The sequence below is a fragment of the Lingula anatina genome, chromosome 8 (genome assembly GCF_051362555.1).
Source record: "Lingula anatina isolate TDL-2025a chromosome 8, LinAna3.0, whole genome shotgun sequence".
Lineage (NCBI taxonomy): Eukaryota > Metazoa > Brachiopoda > Lingulata > Lingulida > Lingulidae > Lingula > Lingula anatina.
The window spans coordinates 9,814,467-9,835,659 of record NC_141774.1 but is presented as its reverse complement, the minus strand read 5'-3'; the positions used below and the strand labels follow the sequence as shown (position 1 = coordinate 9,835,659).

Sequence of the window (21,193 nt, the reverse complement as noted above, 5' to 3'; positions counted from 1 at the left end):
CTACAGAGGCCTAACGTTCAAACCTCAAACCGAAGACGTAAAGGCAGGGAGACAACAGGCTTTGCTTTTAAGTGGGTCGGCCATATTTAGTCCGCATATCAGTTACCCTAAGCAAAATATCAGGCCTGCTGTAAATTTGCTGCAAACAATTCCTTCTCACAAATTTGAAGCAAATTTGCTGCAATATGGCTGCAAATTAACAGCCATAATTTTTTTCTTACAAAATTCCTGCAAACTCGTAGCTACAAACATTTCATTTGCTAAGGGTAGTCTGCAGAACATCTGTTCTGAATGTGGTCTTAGCCCCTTTGTGAATGCAGCCTAGGGCAGCTACTGTTGAAGGGAAAGAGTTCTCCATGGGGGGGAATGTTGATCTTGCATAAGTTGGATGGTTGTTCTACCTGAACGCCGCGGCACACCATTCAGGTAGCTATGCTCTTTCTACTATACTATAACATCCCTGCTGATTATATGTCATTGAGCCTTTTTTATTTTTGCTTCACTGGAGCCTGACCTCAAAGTTCTGTACTTTTCCTAATCCCCTGGCCTACCAACTAATACGGGTGGATCGAAATATATTTTCTGACAGTCTTCGAAATTATCTTTGTCGATCCATTCTCCATTTTTGACCATCTTCTGACTGAAAAATTCAATGCCTGTCAGTGTAGACCCAGAAGACAGTCTTCGCTTGTCCTTTACTAAAACATGGATCCTTGTGTATCAACATACGTCAGTGAGAGAGAGAGAGAGAGAGAGAGAGAGAGAGAGAGAGAGAGAGAGAGAGGGTGCACATAAACAAGCACACACACATACCATACATACATACGCACTGATGCACATGAAAACACACATATACGCAGTCTCCTAAATCAAGCTTTTTAAATCCAAACTTACCATTATCAGCATTAAAAACCCAATCTGCTGACTAGCAATATTATTTTCCACCTCATGAATTAAGCATTGCAAATAAAATACACCCGGATTCAAATGACACGATATCCAAGATGGCTCATGTCTGGCTGATGCACCTGCATTACCTGATTAAGGTAAAGAGCTACTGGCTCTGTGACTTCTCACAGGTGTGTTATTTCACTATCAATAGGTTTATCTTAAGGTGATAGATCAAATTCAGTTGTCTAGGACACTTTTCATTGTCAAAGCACCTCTTTTTAAAAACGCTTTAACCCCAGAATTTGAATAAAAGAGAGAGATTAAAAAAAAAAAAAAAAAAAAAAAAGCCTAAATCCTTTTCAGTATAACCTGCTTCTAGACTGCTACTGAACTGGTTAAAGCCCACAGATTTGAAAAAAAAAAAAAAAAAAACAGTTTGAAAAAAAGTGGCAGCAGAATTTCTACAAATGCATGATCTAATTCTATTATTAATAAGTATACATAAACCTGTGCAACTAGGCTGCTTGCTTCTTAGCTGCTATCTTACTAGGAAAGTGGAAGTGCATATTATAGTAAACTTACTGTATGTGAAAACATAGAATTTTTAAAAAAGGTGGAACTCTTTGCATCCTTTGTCAAATTGTAATCTACTTCATTAAAGAAATTAAAACCAAATTTTGGTCTTAACTTCACAGCCAAACTTTAAAATCTACAATGACCTGTCGTATTCCACTTGTATACAATTGTGTGCTATTTTTTCATAAAATTAAAAAGTTGCTACTGCTTTTGGTCACTTGTTACTCACCTTTAATGGACTATTGTAAATTTTACATTAAATTAATACAACATAGTCTAAGACCAATTCCAAGCTTAAAGTTATGGTCAAGTTTAAGTTTATTATATTTTTAAAATAAAAATGCCCCCCCCCCCATCGAGAAAAAAGGCACAAAAATACAAAGACGATGGCAGAAACAACACATGAAAATTCTGAGTTGTGAGAATCAAGCTATTTGGCACTGTACTGTTACATACATCAGCTGCCTGGCTCTGTGAAAACTGTAAGTAAGCTGTGAGAATCAGGGTGCTTGGCACTTCACTATGACTTGCATCTGCTGCCTTTTCTGGCTGATACTGGTCTGTAAATTAATCAATGAAATGACTACCAGTCTTCTAATAATAAAATGTATGCTTCTTTAACAGCATAGCAAACAAAGTAATAGGCCTTTAACTTAATTCTGAGTCCAAAATAATGGACAATCATTAAAGCCAAGTCATCATCTTTTTACTTCAGCCAAACAGCCAATTTTCTTTGCAAATCAATGAATGTAATCAAATGAACGTTACTCAGCAAATCCAATGCAACCCAATTTCTTCCAATCAGGACGGATTTACTTCTCAAAATTGATGGTTTGAGTTTCATGTTTTTCCATAAAGCATAGTGATTAATTACAATATGACCGGTATGGAATATGATATGATTAGTTAATCTAAATTGTTTAGTCTGTGGATTATGAATTGATGGATTATTTATTGCTAAGAAACCCCCAGAGCATTTGCACCTTGATTTACCTCCCAATCATTTTTGATTTAATTTATGTCTTCGCTAAGACTTTACCTGCAACCTGACCCTTGTAAACCACCTTAATGTCAATGGTTAAACATATTTCCTCCGACCTCGTTAAAAAAATAGTTCCCTAGCTTTCTCTCTCTCTCTCTCTCTCTCTCTCTCTCTCTCTCTCATAAAAAAAGAAGGCTATTTATGTAAAAATTTCCAAAGAAACTTTGAAATAGAGCCAGGACCTTTGAATAATGTGATGTTTTATTGGTACTTAAACTTATGAAAGGCCTTGTTGACCAAGCCATTAGACAAACTTTATTTTATTTGCACAAATGAACATTATGGTACCATTTCATAGTCAGCCTACGTCTCTGGATACAGCTGATATTAAATATACTAGTATATCACTGATCATACTTTTTGAACAGAAATATCTGGGCTCCGTATCTCGAAAGGTTCGCTATGTTGCGCACGTGCGTTAGTGTCTCGATTCCATAACCGATTCTATTTGAGATACGGGCCATAGAATCGAGACACTTGCGCAAGTGACATGGCCATTTTAGGTGAAGAACTTTTCTAAATTATCCAGAGGCCCATTATCAAATCTGACAATATTTTTAAGTGAGCAAAGAATTGTCTTCTGAAAATATTTTCAAGATTGACGATATTTTCAATTTTTCACCGTAAGACAGTTGGTGGTGAAGAAAGCCATGTCTTCCCCTTCACACAACAGGCCTAGTAATTCATCTTGGTGGATGCTAGCTTGACTAAATTGACTAAATTTTGGTCTATAAGTTAAGACCAACTTTTTGATTTACTGTAGGTTATTTTTGTGCAACAGAACCATCATGGAGGAAGCAACCAAATGCCGATTGGGCAAGCCATATATTACCACTGTCCAGTACTTAAGAACTTACTTTCTCATTTGATTTACATCTTCGATTCAATCACCCTTACAAAAGACTTCACAAGAGGGCTAAACAAAGGAAGCGTTATGACATTTTGTGCCCAGTCCAAGTTGTCCAACCATTCTGCTTGACCAGAGTGACCACATTGACCAGACTTTAGCCCGCTAATACTGAAACTATTGATTGAGTCGATATCTCAAACACAAACACTCAACAAGCGTTTCCTAGTCAATATTTCTGATTCTGTATAAACATTTAATACCTGTGCCATGTAAAACAAATGGTGACTGGAAATATTTATTCTATGTTATAACACCTGTAATATGAGTATGGACCCTGGGGATTGTGAATAAATTAAAGCCATAACTGGTCCTACTCTTCGTCTTAATCAGAAAGCTGTACAGTTCCTAGTCAGTTCTTAAATTTATGGCATCTCAGACACTCCAAGAAGAGTTTTAAATCAGTTCTTATTCTTATCGCTAGTTAAACTACAGTTTCAGGGACTGAATGGTGACTCAAATACTTCAACAAAAATGTAAATCGTATCCCAGAAAAATCAAAATCACCAAATATTTTATCAGCAAAATGATATATACTAATTCAGAACCCAAACTTGCCAGGCCAAAAGGTAATGAACTTTACCATCCCCCCCCCCCCCCCCCCCCCCACACACACACACACACACTTCCCAACCTGTATCCTCTTTGTTCAGTCATTATCAACAGGAAATGGCCTACCTTCCAAGCCAGCACTGAAGCGAACACATCAGAACATCTGACTTCTGGCACAAATTCAGTCCAACTGCAGCACCTACAATATTCCTGGCTACAACTCTATCAATAGAGGGGGCATCCCAAATGTCCAATTTAGATAAAAGTAGTTGTGGCATAGCTTAGGAAAACTATGAAGGCATAAAGGCTATTCGTCTGAAGCTCAGAAAATTTATTATTAATTGTCTCATGAGCCAAAGACAAAGTCTGTTTTTTTTTCTTTCTTGGAACTTCTTATCTTAGTTTTTTGATGAGATGATTTTCTGATGAGGATAGATTAACTTCCCTTTTTGATCTCTCCCCTTAATTCCTAGTAACCCAGCAGCTTTGACATCCCCCCTTAATTCCTGGTTACCCATCTGGTTCCTCCAAGAAAGGCTTGTGGCACTAAGATAATTATTGTACTGTAATGTTACTGTGAAATCTATTTCTTTTTCACACATTTTAACCCTATCCTAAGGCTGGCACCTGCTGCCCTCCCCACTGTGAAAATAAAACTAAAAGTACAGAGTTCAAGACGGCTGGTGGGGGGGTTTGGAGGTGGGGGTGGGGTGGTGAACTTACCACCTTTGCCCAAAAATGGTCTTCTCTTGGTAAAAGTTGATGTACAAGTAGATTTTATGGTAAAAAGTACACTTCTTCAGAAAAGGAATCCTCACCCCAATCCCCAACCTTCAGAAATGGTTGAGAGTCTGAGAGAGAGAGAGAGACTGGGATGCACTGACTGAAATGGCACTTCATTCAGCCTATTGCATCATTACCTGTAAAAGATTACGTTAGCTCCAAAAATAACCCCCCTTTTCAGATAGGTGACCCCATTTCCTGCTAAGGCCATGTGTTTCTAAGAAAACCCTCATTATTTTTATCAAAATAAATGTTTTTATTTTATCCAGAGACCTGGATTTTGAGTAAGTAGACAGTTTTCACCCGTTTCCCTAAATTTCATATCTAACATAACAAAAACTTTTTTGAGAGAGAACATACAAACTTTGCTGTAAATCAAAGTTTCTTTTACCCTAAGCTACCTGTCTCCACTTAAAAACAAAAATTAAAAACAACAAAAAAAAAAAAAATTCTTTTTTTCTTTTTGTGTTAGAGACAATTGAAAGACTCATGATTATCGCCTCCCCCCATGTGTTTCTGAGAAAGCTGCTATTATAATTATGACAAGTCCAATCAATGGGAACACATGTAGTTCCTCTCTGTTTTTGCTGTGGGTGTTCTAGGTATAGATTTTGGCCTCGCAGACTGTAGCAAATTAGAAGAAAAACAGCCGTGCCTGATGGAGATCAAACCCATAAACACTTGCTTCTGTTATTGGAAAACGGCTCTTCTCTTAGAAAATTGTTTCTCTTTTGGTCAATATAAAGTTTACTGTTCTGTTAAGCAACTACAGTTACTGTATTGATACAAAATTTTAAAATCATGTTTTGTTTTTTTGACCAAACCTAAATTAACACTACTTTCATTTTAAAAACCATAAGTCAGAATCTCACTTGCAATATATAGGTCAAGAACTTCCTGTTACTGGTTTTTTATTTCAGTGATTGAAAATCTTCACTACAGATTTCCCTGTGACTTTTTTCTTATCTTAGTAATAAATCAATCCTGTCAAATGCACCATCCCAAGGTGGAAAAGAAATCACAGTAGCTAGCATACTAGAAACCTGCCCTTTACAGAAGATAATACTCACAGCTCAGCTTGTAAAAAAGTCCTTATTTTTTTCTGGCTCTCCCACGCCCTACGACAGTCGAGCATTTATCTCCAAGACTGAAAGACTTAGTATTGATTTGTACTCTAAAGCACACATTATATTTCACATGGATAAAAAAGGAAATTATAAAAGAACTATTGTTGTCACTTTGTTGCCCCCTGTCATGTTATCCAATAAATCCAGGTATGGAAAAGATGAAATGAAGTTTTGGCATTGCTGAGGTGTAAATTACATATTGATTTCATTTGCAATTAATAAAAAAAAATTGGGCATTTTAATCAAAGTAGGATGTAAACAGGTCAGGTTGTTATGACTAGTGTTTTTCAACAAAACATGAAACAGTAAATGTCCAACCTAATTCAGGTTATAAATTGTGGTACCATTGGCCTTCAATAAAATGCTAAACACTTAGACTATTTAGATTTTTTTTTTCGATATATATATATATATATACCTTAACCAGTAAACATCACAGTAAAATACTGGCTGATCGAAACCTGTATGTGTTGAAGTTACTCAATCTATATCATGCAAAAGGTCACCTCAATACTGTGACTTTTTCTGTGTCTAAATGGGTTCACCAACTAGTAATTCAAGCTACAGATATATCTCACCTCAAATATCATCAAGATCATCCTCAATCCCTTTTGTAATCCTTTTGTTTGTTTTTCTTTACGTCTGCCTCATGCCTGTAACAGGCGCATTTGTTATTGTTGAAACCACATCAAAATGCCCATATCACCCTAAAAATTCATCATCTTCATAAACTCGTAAATCTCAGCCTGGGCAAAGTGACCTGATATGACCGTCAGTTTCAGCTTCTATAATTACAGCTTAGCATGATTCGGGTCACGAAAAAAAGGTGACATACCTCAATACAATGTGTCAGTTCAGACAGGAACAAACTCAGAATGGAGAAGCAGCCAAAATGGCAGCCAAAGCAACCAGAATGTATTACCAATTAAATATAGCCTCACAGCCAATTTTTTTCAACAAGGCATCAGGTTAGCAGGATAATATAAGAGTTTTTCAACTTCTGATTAAACCATGTGATTTTACTGTAAGAATGTAAGGATGTTCACAACTTCTCATGTGGCCATACAAAGACAAGTTAGACCCATTTTCAGTCTGTAACATTTCTTGTCTGACCTTGCCCCTACATCATCTTGGCTAAGTATAGTTGAGAGAATTATTTTGGAATTTAAGTAAGGACACAGCTAAGTCCCACTTTCAGTTAAAAAATTTCCTTGTCTAACCACTGCCTAATAGTTGATATATCAGTCCTCAATGGATGCTGTGTGTACTACATTCCCCTTTTATATTCACCATGCGTAGCATGAATGAGTTGTACAGTTGCCTCATGAACGAGTATTTGTGTGGGGCAATACTTACGCAAAGTTAACAGCCTCAGATATATTTGTTCAGCAAATAAACAACTCAGGTTGAAAAAAATGTTAATAAAAGCTACTCAAATGAATCTAATTCATTACAGGCAGGTGGGGGGGGGGGGGGGGGGGGTATTTGCTCATAATGTTTATTCACAATGGAATCCACTCATGACAAAGTCTCAATGGGTAAAAGCAAAGTGGCCAAATGGGCACATTTGATTGTTTAGTGGTCTAATATACGGATAATGCAAAGTGGTTGTCGTTTTCTGGTTGCTTAGAGAAGTCGTTTGATTTGTCTCATATTATGTAAAGGAGTCCGTAAAATAAGTTCACCTCTTGCAAGGTAACTAAAGCAGGTGAAGAATGGGTACTGAGCAATGACATAAACAATCCAAAATATCAAACATATTATTCTTATGCCGGATGGTTTAATTTATGATTAATGTTTTTAGTGTTACTAGGTTCTTCATGTTCTTCAGGCCCATACCCGCAAGCTTCGTGTGTGTGTGTGTGTGTGTGTGTATGTGTGTGTGTGTGTGTGTGTGGGGGGGGGGGGGGGGGGGGGTTCAGGAGGTCAGAAAACGTCCACTCTGAACAAAATTTGATCCAGGCTATTTGTCAAATTGGGTTAACAAAGGGGATATCGGTCCACACCTTCAGAAAATGATCCCCCTACTTCACACACACACTTTTTAGAATCCTTAACTTAATATCTTATAATCTTAACCACACCTAAGTCTCAACCAAAATATTTTTTCAACAAGGCATGCTGTGCACAATGTGAAAAGACTATTCAGATATATTGAATGGCAAGTGTTTGTTGTAGCTAGGATCCAAAAAACTGTTTTCTGAGTCCAACGCTATAGTGATTACCACCACAAGTAACTGATTGGGAACACATATTACCAAAACAATTAAGAAAACGATAACCGAATTGATCTCTGAACAATAAGCATTATACTTCACTGCTTTTGCTATTGAGTAATTTTGTAAAGATTATGTAGTCAAAGAAATGTTCATTCTACTCTATGGTTTCATTTAAGTCTGCAGAGCAATGCAAGTCACTTCCTTCCATACTGCTTAGTGCTACATGAGGAAATTGGCGGAAACACCCTATTTTTTACAAAATAAGTCTAACAAAGTTTATCTAATTATAAAAGGTTGGGGCTTAAAAACATTCAACAGAAGATGACCTTTACACTGTATCCTACAGGCCTCATAAACGATAATTGTTCTGGGAAACGCCTAATCCGTTTATGAGGCCTGTCCTAGAGGATCACTTAAAAAAACTGCTTAAATGGAACTAAGACCTCATTCCCATTGACACAATCAGTCTATCACCCCATTCTCATAGATTAGATCGACCTACATTGGATCGACCTAACTACCTGGGGGTTCACGCTAAATAGCTGTCAGCCGGGCGGACACGAAAGTTAATTACCCCTTAAAGCTTGTAGTAGGCGGGGACGGACACTTAAGGGGGATTATCTGACAGTAATCTAGTGAGACTCCCCGCGGTGATAGATCGATCTAAAAGTTGTGAGAACAGAGCCTATGTGGATGGACACAACTCTGCCGGGACCCTCGCTAAATGCAATCAGCTTAACTGAATGTCATGCCTCCAATGTACACTTATCTAATCACCAGCTTTTTTTGCATTCTACTTAAGGCTAGGATGAGGCATGTCATTCAGTATCTAGTAAGCTGATTGTACTCAGCGATGTTTCCTGTCAGAGTTGGGTTGATCCCCGTGGACCGATGTTGTTTGGGAATGGGGCCTCAGATGCCAATAAATTAGGCAGTTTACAAAACTTCACCCACAGTTGTTTCGGTTTTACACTTTTTTCACTTTTCATTTAACTAACAAATAGATATATATAGCTTCATAAATAGTTGGGGCACCCAAAATACCCGCATCCTTTTACTTTGACAGGATCTTATTTATTTAAATGAGTCCTTTTCTTCTCATTCCAAGAAAATACTTATTTATCATTTTTTCTCTACTATATCGGTATACCAGTGACATACCAAAAATCAACTCGGCTGCAAAATACAAAACTGCGTATGTTAATTTATCTGTGACACAGCACTTTTTTTAATAATGGATAAACCAATTATTCCTGAAGTGCAGCCGAGCAAATGGATGTCACAGATTTTATCCTTTTAATGTTCTACTTTTCTTACTTTATGCAAAAGAGTAATTTTCACTGTAGGTTATAATGCCCTATGCTTGTTTATCCGGAAGATTGTAGTAGTAAGTCAGATATTTTTCAGGCTAACAATCAACAAATACTAGTAATAGATGACTACCAATTATGATAAGCCTGTATTGTACTATTAAACACTTGAGATTTGACATGACTCGTGACTGATTGTTTTTGTCAATAGTAAAAAATAATTTTTATAAATTTCAACAAGAAAAATATCTCACTTCTGAACACTCTTCGAGTAATTTTGCATACATTTATCTATAAATCTTTATCAGTAGGTAACTGGTATTTAAAAATCGTGCAGATGTGACAAATATCTCATTTTTCATCATTAATTTGTTATCCCAGCTATCAATTTCAAGCTTACCGGCTACAGCAAAAAGAAATTTATGTCAAAATAATGCAGGATGTGGGTTTTTATTGATCCTGTTACTGGGACAATAAACATTTCCTGAGATTTGCAATTGGATTATGAAAGTGAAAGTAGTTGACACTATCAGTATTTGTTTAAACCAGCTGGTTTAAACCTCTTTACTGGTGAAAAATGATTCGAAACATAATTTAAAATGATAAAACAATATATTCAGAATGTGACATGGATGTGAAATCTCTCCCTCTCTCCCACACACACACATTAACAAAATTACATACACATGCAGAAACACACACATCCATACAAACATGCTTACCTATAGTACACAAGCAAGCACACATATCAAAGAGAGAGAGAGAGAAAGAGAGAGAGGCAAAAATATATACGAAAGTGATGTCAAAGCAGTGTTATAACAAACGTCCTGTAATTCACAGTCAACACATTTCCGGTTGGAAATATACCTTCTCTGATCTTGTCTATATACCTACTTTGCTATGCAAACTTGTTTTTTTCATTAATTTTTAAAGTCTCTATAAATGATATATGACAAATGTAATTAACTCACACACTGTAGTATCTTTCAGATGACTACGAAGTCCAGCACCCACATCCATTGGTATTGCCTACTTAGTACCTAACTACAGTATTTACGTGACAACCTTGGCCCCCTCACCGATTTTCTTAACAACAAGGCTATCCCCTAGATTAGATTAGAAGCCTGATCGATGAAAACTGTATTAACCCCATTTTCATTATTTACAAGTCACACTGTACCTGGGATTTTTTCTGTTATTGTTTTTCCTAATCATAACTCGGGATCCTGGGGAGATTATAAATAAGGGAGGAGGTTTGGAAGCTTTGGAATAATTAACTTGTACCAGGTTCTATGCCATTTCTCAGGTTTGGCCAACTACTAATAAGGGGGCACTAGTACTTACTTACTAGTAAAATGTCCACTTTTTCAGAGAATACCCCCCCCCCCCCCCCCCCCCCCCCCCCCCCACACACACACACACACACACACACAGAATTTACTGGATAGACTTTTTGCTTTAGAGAGTATGGTTGTTTCTGAAGCAGGAACAGGCTAAGAAGAAATAGGGAGTTCCATCAATTGTAGAAATTGAAGAACCTTAAATCTAACCATTTTAACAAAGTCTAAGTTTTCCACATATGATACATAATATAATTATCAGAATTTAGGGTGGTAAGAAAAAGGGGAAAGAAATATCTTGATGACCTTAAAACTGGCAGTCCACTTCAAGTAAGAAAACTGTCTCATAAAATGGGACTTCTAAAGTTATCAGGGAAAGGGAAAAACCAAGTTTGTGATAGGTAGAACCCTAGAACCCTGAAACTACATTTATACCGATCAATAAATTTTGGTTCGCCACAGACTTCAGGGCTCTCACACAAATTTTAGCATGGGTTAGGAGCTACAGAATTTTACATCTAGGTTTCCACTTCTAACTTCATAACAATATCATAAGGCAGTATAAAGATACTGGGCAAAGTATATCTGTTATGTAACCCCTGATTAGCTTATCTTTTTTGACTGACCTTCATGTCAGCTGACCTTCCTTGTACAAATTGACCAATGATTAAATGCAATACTGTACCCTTGGTGCTAAACAGAGGTGTATCCGCCAAACGTAGCGCCTACGGGAAGCACTGACAATGCACCTATCTTAACATCTAGTGAGCAATAAGGAAACATTTACTATGAAATGACACGACAATCATGACCACGTCATTTCTATTAACCATAAAAAAGTCTCTTTCTGAACATTCAGACTAATTGCATGTGACAATGTGATAAACATTACATTCCAAGTTATTATTAACTCTGTGAATAATCATAATAATAATAAGAACAACAACATCAGAAAATGAGTAAATTTGCAAAATAAGTATGAAATAACAACTTCAGTAGCCTTCACTTTAATAGATTTATCTTACAAAAAACAAAAGAAACTCCTACTTCACACTGACATAGGTCGAAAGAACACTAAATGTACAGTAAATTTGCGTGGTCACAGTTATCAGTGCTTAAACAGAACTTTTTAGTCGACTGTCTTTTTAGGACACCAAGAATCCTCTAACCCCAATCAGAAACATGTCTACCACTAAGTGAACAAATTTGATAAAATTTACAGTCCTTCCTTTAACTTTACTGACATTTGGCTGGGGTCAGGAATAAAGTCACAGCCTGACTTATAATAGTACAAATGTCCATGGTCACAGCTATGTAATATCAGTTATTATGAAATGGACAGTGGTGATAAAAGCTAATATTAACAACATCCCTACAGTAAGATTAAAATCATGTGACCTGTCCAGACTTGACAAACCTGGACATTTGTCCCTTGAATAATGGTCACTAAGATGATTAATCCACTGAATCTTCAGTTATCAGGTTAACAAGGAACAATGATTTTCTTATAAGTAGAGTAGTAAAGAAAACAAATGTTATGAAATTTTTAAAGCCAGTTTAACTAATAAAAGTATATCTCCACAGATGCCATCAATCAATGTATTCCAACAGCCCCTCCCCCCTCCATTAATCTTTGTTTTAAACTGAACTGAGACGTATACGAGATTAATAGCACTCTGAGCACTTTGTTCATTAATCATTTAGTTTTACCCCCTCGAGAAATCACCTGATTGTCCTACGTACCTTTCCTTATCACTGGTCATCTTCTGGTTGTACATATGATTTCACTGTTGCCATGGCAACACGCTCTAATCAGTCTTAAGTCCGTAAGGGTGGGCCCAATGTTGGTTCACTTAGCAAGGGCTACTTTGGACATAAAGTGGATCATCAATAAAAAATGATAAAACACAAGCTACAGAATCTGCATCATGTAAAGAATTCAATTTTTTTTGCATTTTGTTTTCTTTATCCTAAATTTTTTAATTAAACTAAAAAGTGCATAGAAGTTTTAAATTGCATTATAAATCACTTAAAAAGGGATAAAATATTTGTTTTTAAAACATCTACTAATTTATTCTAAAAGGAGTAAAATCCTCATATTTTTTTCACAAGGGCATCTAATAACTAAAACTTCAAACAACAGTTTGCGATAAACAGCATCCGAAATGGCACTTGTGCAATCCAATGAAAGACCTCCATACACCCATAAAAACTTGCATCAATGTCTATAGAGAAACGATGGCTCCAGAAATAACCGCCCTATTCAGAGAAGTGACTCCGTTACCTGCTTGGGTCACTGAAGCTTTTGAAGGTATTGTGCATTTTTCTCTGGTCTGTTATTGCACCTTGGTAGGTTGCCTAGCAACAGGACCTGTGCAGCCATTATGCGACTTTACTGACGCGGATCTTATAAGACTATGGAAATGTTTTTTTTTTTCTCGTAGACAAAATGCGATAAATATATACCAACGTTTCATTACCTAAGGGCTTTTTGTTGTTGGTTAGTTGCTGTAAAAATAAAAAAATCCTTCAATACTTTGTACTGTCAAAACAAGTCTGTTTTTCTAAAATTTGAAAAGTTCTGCAATGACAGTTTTCACAGGTGATAAATGGAAAGAGGATGACTTTAATTAACTGAGCTTGTTAGTGCCTGAATTTTTATAAGTCTCACGTCAAGACTTCCAAAGCACATCCTTAATTGCAAAGATTCATTTTGAATGAAACTAAATGGTCTTCCAGAGGTCTCGAAGACGAAATGGCCAATGAGCTGAGAATTTTTTAGTTTGTCCTGTTGATTTAAAATATAAACTTAAAATAAACTTTTTATTGCTAACATTATGTGATAATATGAGAGAGAGAGAAAGAGAGAGACGAGTTAGAAGGGTCAACTTACAGAAAAGTTCCTCTCAAAAGAAGCACTTTAAACAAGGTTAAAAAGTTTGATTTTCGACTGTTAATTTAAAATTTGAGGTAATTATGATTCAGTGTAATAACTGTTAAGTTTTTACTGCATAGACTATGACTATGGAGAAGCCAATTTTTTTATCAAGTGCTCACAGGGAAAGTTCTAATTTTAAGAAATAATAGCTAAAATTACAGCAATATCTGTAAAATTCAAAATTTTCCACCTTAAAAAGATCCGAGTAATTACTGTACTTGTCATGAGTTTCACAGTCAAATAATAGCCAAAATTCACTTTCACCATTAAGTTGCCTACCCTGGGGGTGCTCATGTTGACCCCTCCACACATGGCTTATTTTTGGTGACCACAGGTCAGTGAAGGAGCAAAGATCTTGACCGAGATGTGTGACATCCTCACATGACTATGAGCAATATCAATGAGGTCATTTTGAGTTTTTTTTCTTTCTTCTATTTGACCATTAAAAAACCACAAATGCCCATATTGCTCTGAGAATGGCAGTAATTTATACAAATCAGTGGTGTACTAAAATTTGTGTACTGTTACTGCAAACTTTTTTCTCATAATTACTCTGCCAATCAATCATCTTCTGTTACAAAGTAGAGCTTCTTGTGTGTTTGACTTGCATTTAAAAAAATTATTATTAACAGAGCTCTCAATAATACATAATATAAAAAGTGATTCCATTAGAATTTGAACAGCTGTTGTAAAATTAAATAAAGAAAGAAAAAAATTAAAAACAGAATTAAAATCATACAAATTCTCGGTCAAAAATTGTAAATAAATCAGTATATAGCATCTAGATTAAAACAATTACTAGTAAATCAGCTGGTTGAACAGATTGCTATGTTGCTTAAATGGTTTGTGTATTTTGCCTTATCAAAAATTTTATCAGATTTTGGACTATTTTACTGCCTCAGTATAATTTAGTTGACTAATGCATACTTATGTCGTCAGAGAGCAGTTGGATACACAATAATAAATAGCTTTCAGCAATGAAAAATGAAAAACAGTATGTAAGCCTCATAAGCTATCTAGGCCCATAGATCAAATTTCCTAATCATGTTGTTATAACTTCTAATATGCTATCCCAGATATTAAAACAAAAACTTTATCAAACTTAGATAAATAGATTTTAACAGACTGTTGCTATGACACATAACACTGTCAGTAAGCAAACAAGTTCAGGTTTTATAGTTTGATAAGATACCGTCAATATGGGTCTGGTAATCAAAAGGCTAACAGGATAATGCATTGGATGAATTGAATAATTGGGCATATTGGTTATGAGTGTGGTTGAAGTAACCACATCCGGGTAGAGCAAAGTTACGAGTTTATTACAAGACGGACAGGTTTCCCTTTTCTTACCAATACCATTAACATGTTTTTTAAATATATTTATAGTTGTTATATGAAAGGTTCATTAATTGGTTGGCGTTGGCGGCGAGAGCCAGAGTCACCCTGTGTTGCTTGAGCAGGATAAAATGTGTTTAATGAGTTTTTTGTGCAAAGCATTATGCATCTTCTCTCCATTACTTCAAAATATACGATAAGACACTGTTTAACCTTAAAAACACTATACAGCGCAATTTCCTTAATAAATCATCTGTCAACCTTCAATTCTTTAAGACTAAATGCATTTTACAAAGCATTACCTCTTGCCTGGCAGAATGAGAATAAAATATCTAACTATAATTAAGCTGCCAATTATAACAAAAAAAAAAAAACAACAGTGTGAAATTTTGATAACATAAATAATTACAATAATTGCCCTATTTTTGTAAATGATTCAACATCAGTCTCACAGATGTTTCTTCAGAGCAAATAAGTTACAAAATATGCTCTTTATTCTATATATAAACAACCAATAAACTACTATTCTACAACTGCATGTACATCTCAAGTAGTAACTTATAAGTAAGATAATCTTTTCTATATATTTCTCTAAATTCTGCTTAGTGTGTAAAACCTACTGTTTATGTATATGAAGTACATACAGTACATGGCATCTATATACTGTAGTATGATTCATCTATGGCATGGTGTGTGATTTTGCAAATCACTTCAGTTTGTGTGTGTGTGTGTGTGTGTGTGTGTGTGTGTGTGGGTGTGTGTGTGTGTGTGTGAGAGAGAGAGAGAGAGAGAGAGAGAGAGAGAGAGAGAGAGAGAGAGAGAGAGAGAGAGAGAGCAAATGTGTGTGTGTGTGTGTGTGTGTGTGTGTGTGTGTGTGTGTGTGTGAAAAAGAGAGTGTAAAAATCTTCTAGTATGCAGTTAATGACTGAGCTACATCACACAGTAGGTAGTGACCAGTAGCGTCCGGAGGGCAACCTAAGGCCAGCGGTAACTGACCGGCCTAACTGACCCATATTTTGACAGCCAGAGCCAGAGTTCGCGAGTTGTATCCCCGACGGTCTCTCTAACATAACAAAAAGAGATAAACTTAACTTAAACAAATAACACGATCCTTACAAATACTCACCTTCATTATAACTTCTCTAACGTTGCATAAGTCATCGTTAAAAGGCCTTTTGTATATTTAATGATTTCCCTCTTTCTGGGCCGACAGGTAAACACAAGACTTGTGGAAGCTATGCTGCACTCCGATTGGTTTAAAGTGCGCGAGACTTTACGCGCCACCTAGCGTGTTGTTAATTACATATTTACCCAAGAAAAATATGTGAATTAATTTTCATACGCAATAAATACGAAAGCGTTCCTTTTTGCCATGGTTAAACTCATAGTTATAATATATCACATCTGAGAAAAGACCACTTTTAAATAAAATAAGGTTACGTGACTGGCAGCTTTCGGGTTTGTCATGTCTTGAAGGTCGATTTCCACCATGGCTTCCCTCGTGAACGCAAGAATGTTTGTTTGCAGGTAAAAATAAGTCTGAAATTCACATTTCTTGAGGCCTGAGTAGCATTCACTTAATTTCTTCTGCATCTTTCATCCTTTTGCGTTGAGTTTAAAATATTGCCACTTGCACTTCAGTCCAGTTTTAGGAAAGAATATGCGCTTAAAATTTGATGATTTCACTTCTTCTCCTCGCCTGACCTCTTCTAGAAAACAAGTGACGACATTTACTGCGTTGTTTCGTTGATTGTTTTTGCTAACACCTCTACAAATTGGGGTAATGTTCCACCAGCTTTCACTAGAAGTGAAAAATTACTGCGTGAGACTAGTTTGTCAGAAACGGCTCTGAGATTCTGAAAAGTCTGCTAAGTTGTAGAACAGTGGGTAGCGGTAGTTCTGTTTCTAAGTTTCATTGACTGACATACAGTGTATTTTCATCAATCAGAATGTTAGTTTTTGCATGTCATTTACATCTTTTATACTAAATTTCTTCAAAAATGTGAACTAGGCAAGACAGGCACATTATATAAATTCAATCAGGTAGCAGTTTCGAAAAAGTTGAGTAAAATGAAAATTATACATGCATGTTTTACTTGAAATATTTTTTAACTCCCAGAGCACGTCTGTTGTGCAGTGCATACACTGCTCCAGTTCGGATGATGTCCTCAACGTCCAGTGGAGAGTGGGGCAGTGGAGCCGGAAAGGTAAGTCCTCTGAAAGATACATGGAGCCGTAGGTATGGTACAAAGGTTCATTGGTCTGAAGGTTCCCTAACGAAAAAGTCCTATAGGATCCTATAAGATCCTATAGGATCCTATAGGACTTTTTCGTAAGGGTTTGATAGCCCAAGTTAATGCATGAGTAAAGTGTATAGTGTACTGACAATGAAATGAAGTTCATCAGAGGTGCCTGCATAAGATTTTTCAGACCAGTGAACCTTTGGATCATTGAGACGCCCCCAGGTACATGATGATTTTTTAACACTTTATTTATTTATTTAAGGTAAAAACATGGTAAATATAAATTAAGTTTTTAGTAAAAATAAGGAAAATATTGTTTTATATAACATAAGTACAAAAATTTTACATGATAAATACGTGTTTAGTTTACTAGTATACAGAAATAATAAAGAATGTCAAATAACATGTGATCAAACAAGTGACTTTACACATGAATGAAGATAAACTAGGGGATGACTTGATGCGAATGAAAATAAGAATGACAGTGCAAGTTTTCAGTTGTTTAGAAATGTACAAACAAAGTACTTAGAATTAATTCTTAGTATAATTTTTGCATATGAATTTAATGTGTAACTTGTCTTACAGGGTGGAGGCTCTGGTGGCTCCATTAGGTAATGTATAACTTGTTAAATCACCTTTAATTTAAAATTTGTTATTTTTTAATGAAAATATGTGCATGAATATAATACAGTGAAGGCTTTTCCCTGCAAACTGTCCAGCTGTCATTTGGACGGCCGGCAGCATCATTGGACAGCCCATATTTTCAAAGACGACACATAAATTTTTTTGAAAAATGATGGCTTGGACTCCCAGAAATTGTGTAGAAAATTACAGATGATAATTTTGGAAGGCCTGTACCCCCAATCCTGGGAAAAGCCCTGTTTACATTTTAACTAGTGAAATGGTTTGAAGGTGGTAAAGTTTGAAAAATAAATTTCTGTGTGTGCTGAATTTTTCTCCTGCAGTTATAATACTGATATACATGGTATGTGGATTATAGTAAGTGATTATATTCATTTTAACTGTGTATATTTACAGAGAAGCAGGCGGCACCTTCGGCAAGATGGAGGCTGCCAGAGAGGAGGAGTACTTCAGAAGAAAGGTAAATTTGAGGAGGAAAATTCTCTCTTTCTCTCTCTCTCTCTCTCTCTCTGTTAAAAAGAGAAAGATAGAGAGAAAGAGAGAGATGGAGTCTTTAAATACATTTTATTTGTTAATTCAAGGTTTAACATTTTAACCAGGTATCTAAATAGTGAAAGAAAAACATGGAGCTATAAATGATGTTGTTCATGTTTAAATTGTATTGGAAAGGCAGCAAGTCATGTAATTTTTTAAAGAATATATATATCTATGCAAAGTTTGAAATCTTTTGCAAGGAAGAAGTGTCCAACTTGAAATATAAATGTCAGTTATGTCATATTTTAGAACGCAGAGCAACTTGCTGAAATAAAGAAAATTCACGAAGATCAGATATCATACCATGAAGAAGTGATAAAACATCACCAGGTGAGTTTTGTGTTAGTTTATATCAAATTGAAACTGAATTATAGTACATTTAATTTAAAAGGATTTAATATCAGGTGTGCAAAGAGTTGGCATTTTCAAATGTAAATCGATTGCCTTACAATTTTATTTCCAGGCAGTGAAAGTCAAAGCTGGACTCCAACTTTTCTCATATCATTTACTTTGTGCTCTGTGGTTGAAATCTGGACTGCATACTCTACTTTCAGGATATTATAAAACGTCATAAGAAACTGCAAAAGGATTTGGACCATTTGGAAAGTGATAGTGACAGCGATGATGATAAAAAGAAATAAAGTTAGATATATTTATGTGCTCCCTCTTAGAAATATAGCAAAGCTGCATGCCTGCGATGTATACCTTTGCTTTTCTCTCTCTCTCTCTATATATATATATAAATATATAATAGTCAATAGCCAGATCTGTAGACAGGAAAGAAAGGGGGCTGGGTTTGAACAATACTGTTAAGTTTTGATTCAGAGTGCACCTTTTTTTGTCCTTTTGGCTGGGAATAGATCCTCTCTGAATCTAGATTTGATCCTAGTTATATAAGAATTTTTTTTGTAAAATGATCCACTTTTTCAAAAAAAAAAAAAAAAAAAAAAAAAAAACCCAACCCCTGCCCCTTCAAATGACTGGCTTCACTCCTGGCCTGATTGCAAATGCCTTTTTCTGCTTGCTTTACACTCTGCTTTAGGAACAAGATGAGGCTTTGCTGTCTGCTTGCTTTTTCCAGACATAGAATTTCATCAGCTGATTTAATCGACTGTCAGTCAGCATCGAAAATCAGTTATTGTTCTCTGTCTGTTAGGACATCCAGTTTAGCAGAGAATAATAACTATAATTGATGATAAACAAAATTCTGTTTTTCTGTCTCTGTCTCTCTCTCTCTACAGCAAGGAGGAGAAAAGTTGCAATATTCGGTACAGCACTATAATAAAACAAGTTCGGTATATACTGTGTGTTAAAGCATGTCTGTTGCAAAATGGGCAATTTTACTCATGCAATTGTGCATTCTGGTTTTAAATTATCTGGTTTTAAATTGCTGGAAGTTGCCTGAAAATTCAAAATGGTGATGTGCTCTTTAAATTTTTTTATATATATTTTTTTACGGAGGGTACGAAATTGGTTTTAGTTGTAGATGTGTTTGTTATCGGTGTGATAGTTTCCTATCATTTAGGAATCCTTTGTTTACATAGTGATTTATGTGTAGATTTTGCTTTAAGGAAATTATTTTGCACTGTGTAGTAAATGCATGGAAAATTGTTTATATTAGTACATAAAAATGCTGTAAATACTAGCACATAATCTAACTTATTAGAATGCATTATAACATAACATCACTTAAAGATATTGTGTTATGTATATAAATATATGTATTGGGTTTAAAAACCTTTTTTGCTATGCTTATGTTTTGAGTGATGTTTATGTCAATTCTAATAAAAATTGTTAGAATAACACCCAGCTTCACATTCTTGTGAAAATAAATAAATAAATAAATAAATAAATAAATAATGTATTAAAATGAATTTGACTTAAAAAGTGAAGCTTTTTTATTCTTTTACATTTTTTACAAGTTTTTTTACTTTTTATTCCAGGAAAGTATTGACAAGATTAAAAGCCATCACCACTACGAAGAAGACGATGATAAGGATGATAAGAAGTAGGACAAGAAGAAGAGATAGGACACAAGGACCTACTTAGGCCGCTCACAATTTATCTGACAATTGATCAACTTTTTTAACAATGAGGAAAGGAGTGGGGCACCGGCTTTCTGCAAAATGTGTTTAGACTAGTATCGTCAACAGAACTAAAAGTGAATTTCAGCTTTGAAATTCATACCTTTCACCGTGTTAAGGGTCTTTCTATTATTGTTTATTTCAGTGAAATGCTGGAGAGATGGCAAGAGAATAGCAAGTTGAAAGAAAGTCATCACGTAGATTGCAGTTAAAAGTTTTCCTCCCCCCAAATAGGACTCTGTTCGTCACAGTCTGTTCTTTCAGTCATGTACAATGCCAGCTAATTTGTGAGCCTGCAATGCATTTAATAACCTCCAAGCACTTAAAGGACAGAGTTGGTGTGTGATGTTCACTTGTATACTACACCCATTTGATTTAAGACTTTTTTCTGTGACATTTCGAAGAACCACTAGGTCTCAAATTGTTTATAGTGTTTAATTGTTCTATAACTGCCACATGCTTGATTACTGTGTAATTGATATGATTACAAACTTATTAGTGTTCTCTTCTCTTTCCTCTAGCTTAAATCTGTCATTTAATGATGTGTTGTTTAGAACATCCTTGTGTGAGTGGATTTGTTGTTTATTATCAAATAAATAATTGGAGAGAATGGTTTTAGTTTTGTATTTTCTGATGATGAAAAAGTTACCTACTGTTGCAGCTTGTTAGT

At 35.5% G+C, this 21,193-nt stretch overlaps 2 protein-coding genes across 11 annotated transcripts in view; one reads left to right on the top strand and one right to left on the bottom strand.

Annotated features, from left to right (window-relative positions):
• LOC106162856 (solute carrier organic anion transporter family member 3A1) overlaps nucleotides 1-16,292 on the bottom strand; it is a 36,214-nt gene extending 19,922 nt beyond the window's left edge. The window contains exons 1-2 of one of the 7 annotated variants that reach the window (XM_086994185.1): nucleotides 16,147-16,280; nucleotides 12,491-12,613 (exon numbers count right to left, since the gene is read on the bottom strand). The gene's annotated coding sequence lies outside the window, so the exon portion shown is untranslated. Of the gene's footprint in view, nucleotides 1-894; nucleotides 1,115-1,923; nucleotides 2,028-4,691; nucleotides 4,821-6,456; nucleotides 6,724-10,378; nucleotides 10,475-12,490; nucleotides 12,614-16,146 lie in introns of those variants that run through there. The other 6 variants (XM_086994184.1, XM_086994182.1, XM_086994183.1 and 3 more) reach the window with 6 other exon arrangements.
• Nucleotides 16,293-16,381: 89 nt separating this feature from the next.
• Nucleotides 16,382-21,133, top strand: LOC106162944 (ATPase inhibitor mai-2, mitochondrial). 4 transcript variants are annotated; one of them, XM_086994202.1, is made up of 7 exons: nucleotides 16,382-16,547; nucleotides 17,140-17,227; nucleotides 17,849-17,874; nucleotides 18,302-18,365; nucleotides 18,689-18,769; nucleotides 18,994-19,081; nucleotides 20,383-21,133. In XM_086994202.1, exons 1-6 carry the CDS (start codon nucleotides 16,510-16,512, stop codon nucleotides 19,078-19,080), a joined length of 384 nt encoding a protein of 127 aa, XP_086850328.1. In that variant the 5' UTR covers nucleotides 16,382-16,509; the 3' UTR covers nucleotide 19,081; nucleotides 20,383-21,133. The 4 variants fall into 4 exon arrangements, with proteins under 4 accessions (XP_086850328.1, XP_086850329.1, XP_086850331.1 ...); XM_086994205.1 differs by lacking the exon at nucleotides 16,382-16,547 and adding an exon at nucleotides 16,776-16,800; XM_086994204.1 differs by lacking the exon at nucleotides 16,382-16,547 and adding an exon at nucleotides 16,783-16,903.
• Nucleotides 21,134-21,193: the final 60 nt, after the last annotated feature.

What these genes read in the sequence shown, in the direction of transcription:
- LOC106162944 (XM_086994202.1), top strand. Translation starts at nt 16,510, where the DNA reads ATGGCTTCCCTCGTGAACGCAAGAATGTTTGTTTGCAG. An exon ending in GCAAGAATGTTTGTTTGCAG is followed by an intron (nt 16,548 to 17,139) that starts GTAAAAATAAGT and finishes TTTAACTCCCAG; the next exon opens with AGCACGTCTGTTGTGCAGTG. An exon ending in AAGTGATAAAACATCACCAG is followed by an intron (nt 18,770 to 18,993) that starts GTGAGTTTTGTG and finishes CTCTACTTTCAG; the next exon opens with GATATTATAAAACGTCATAA.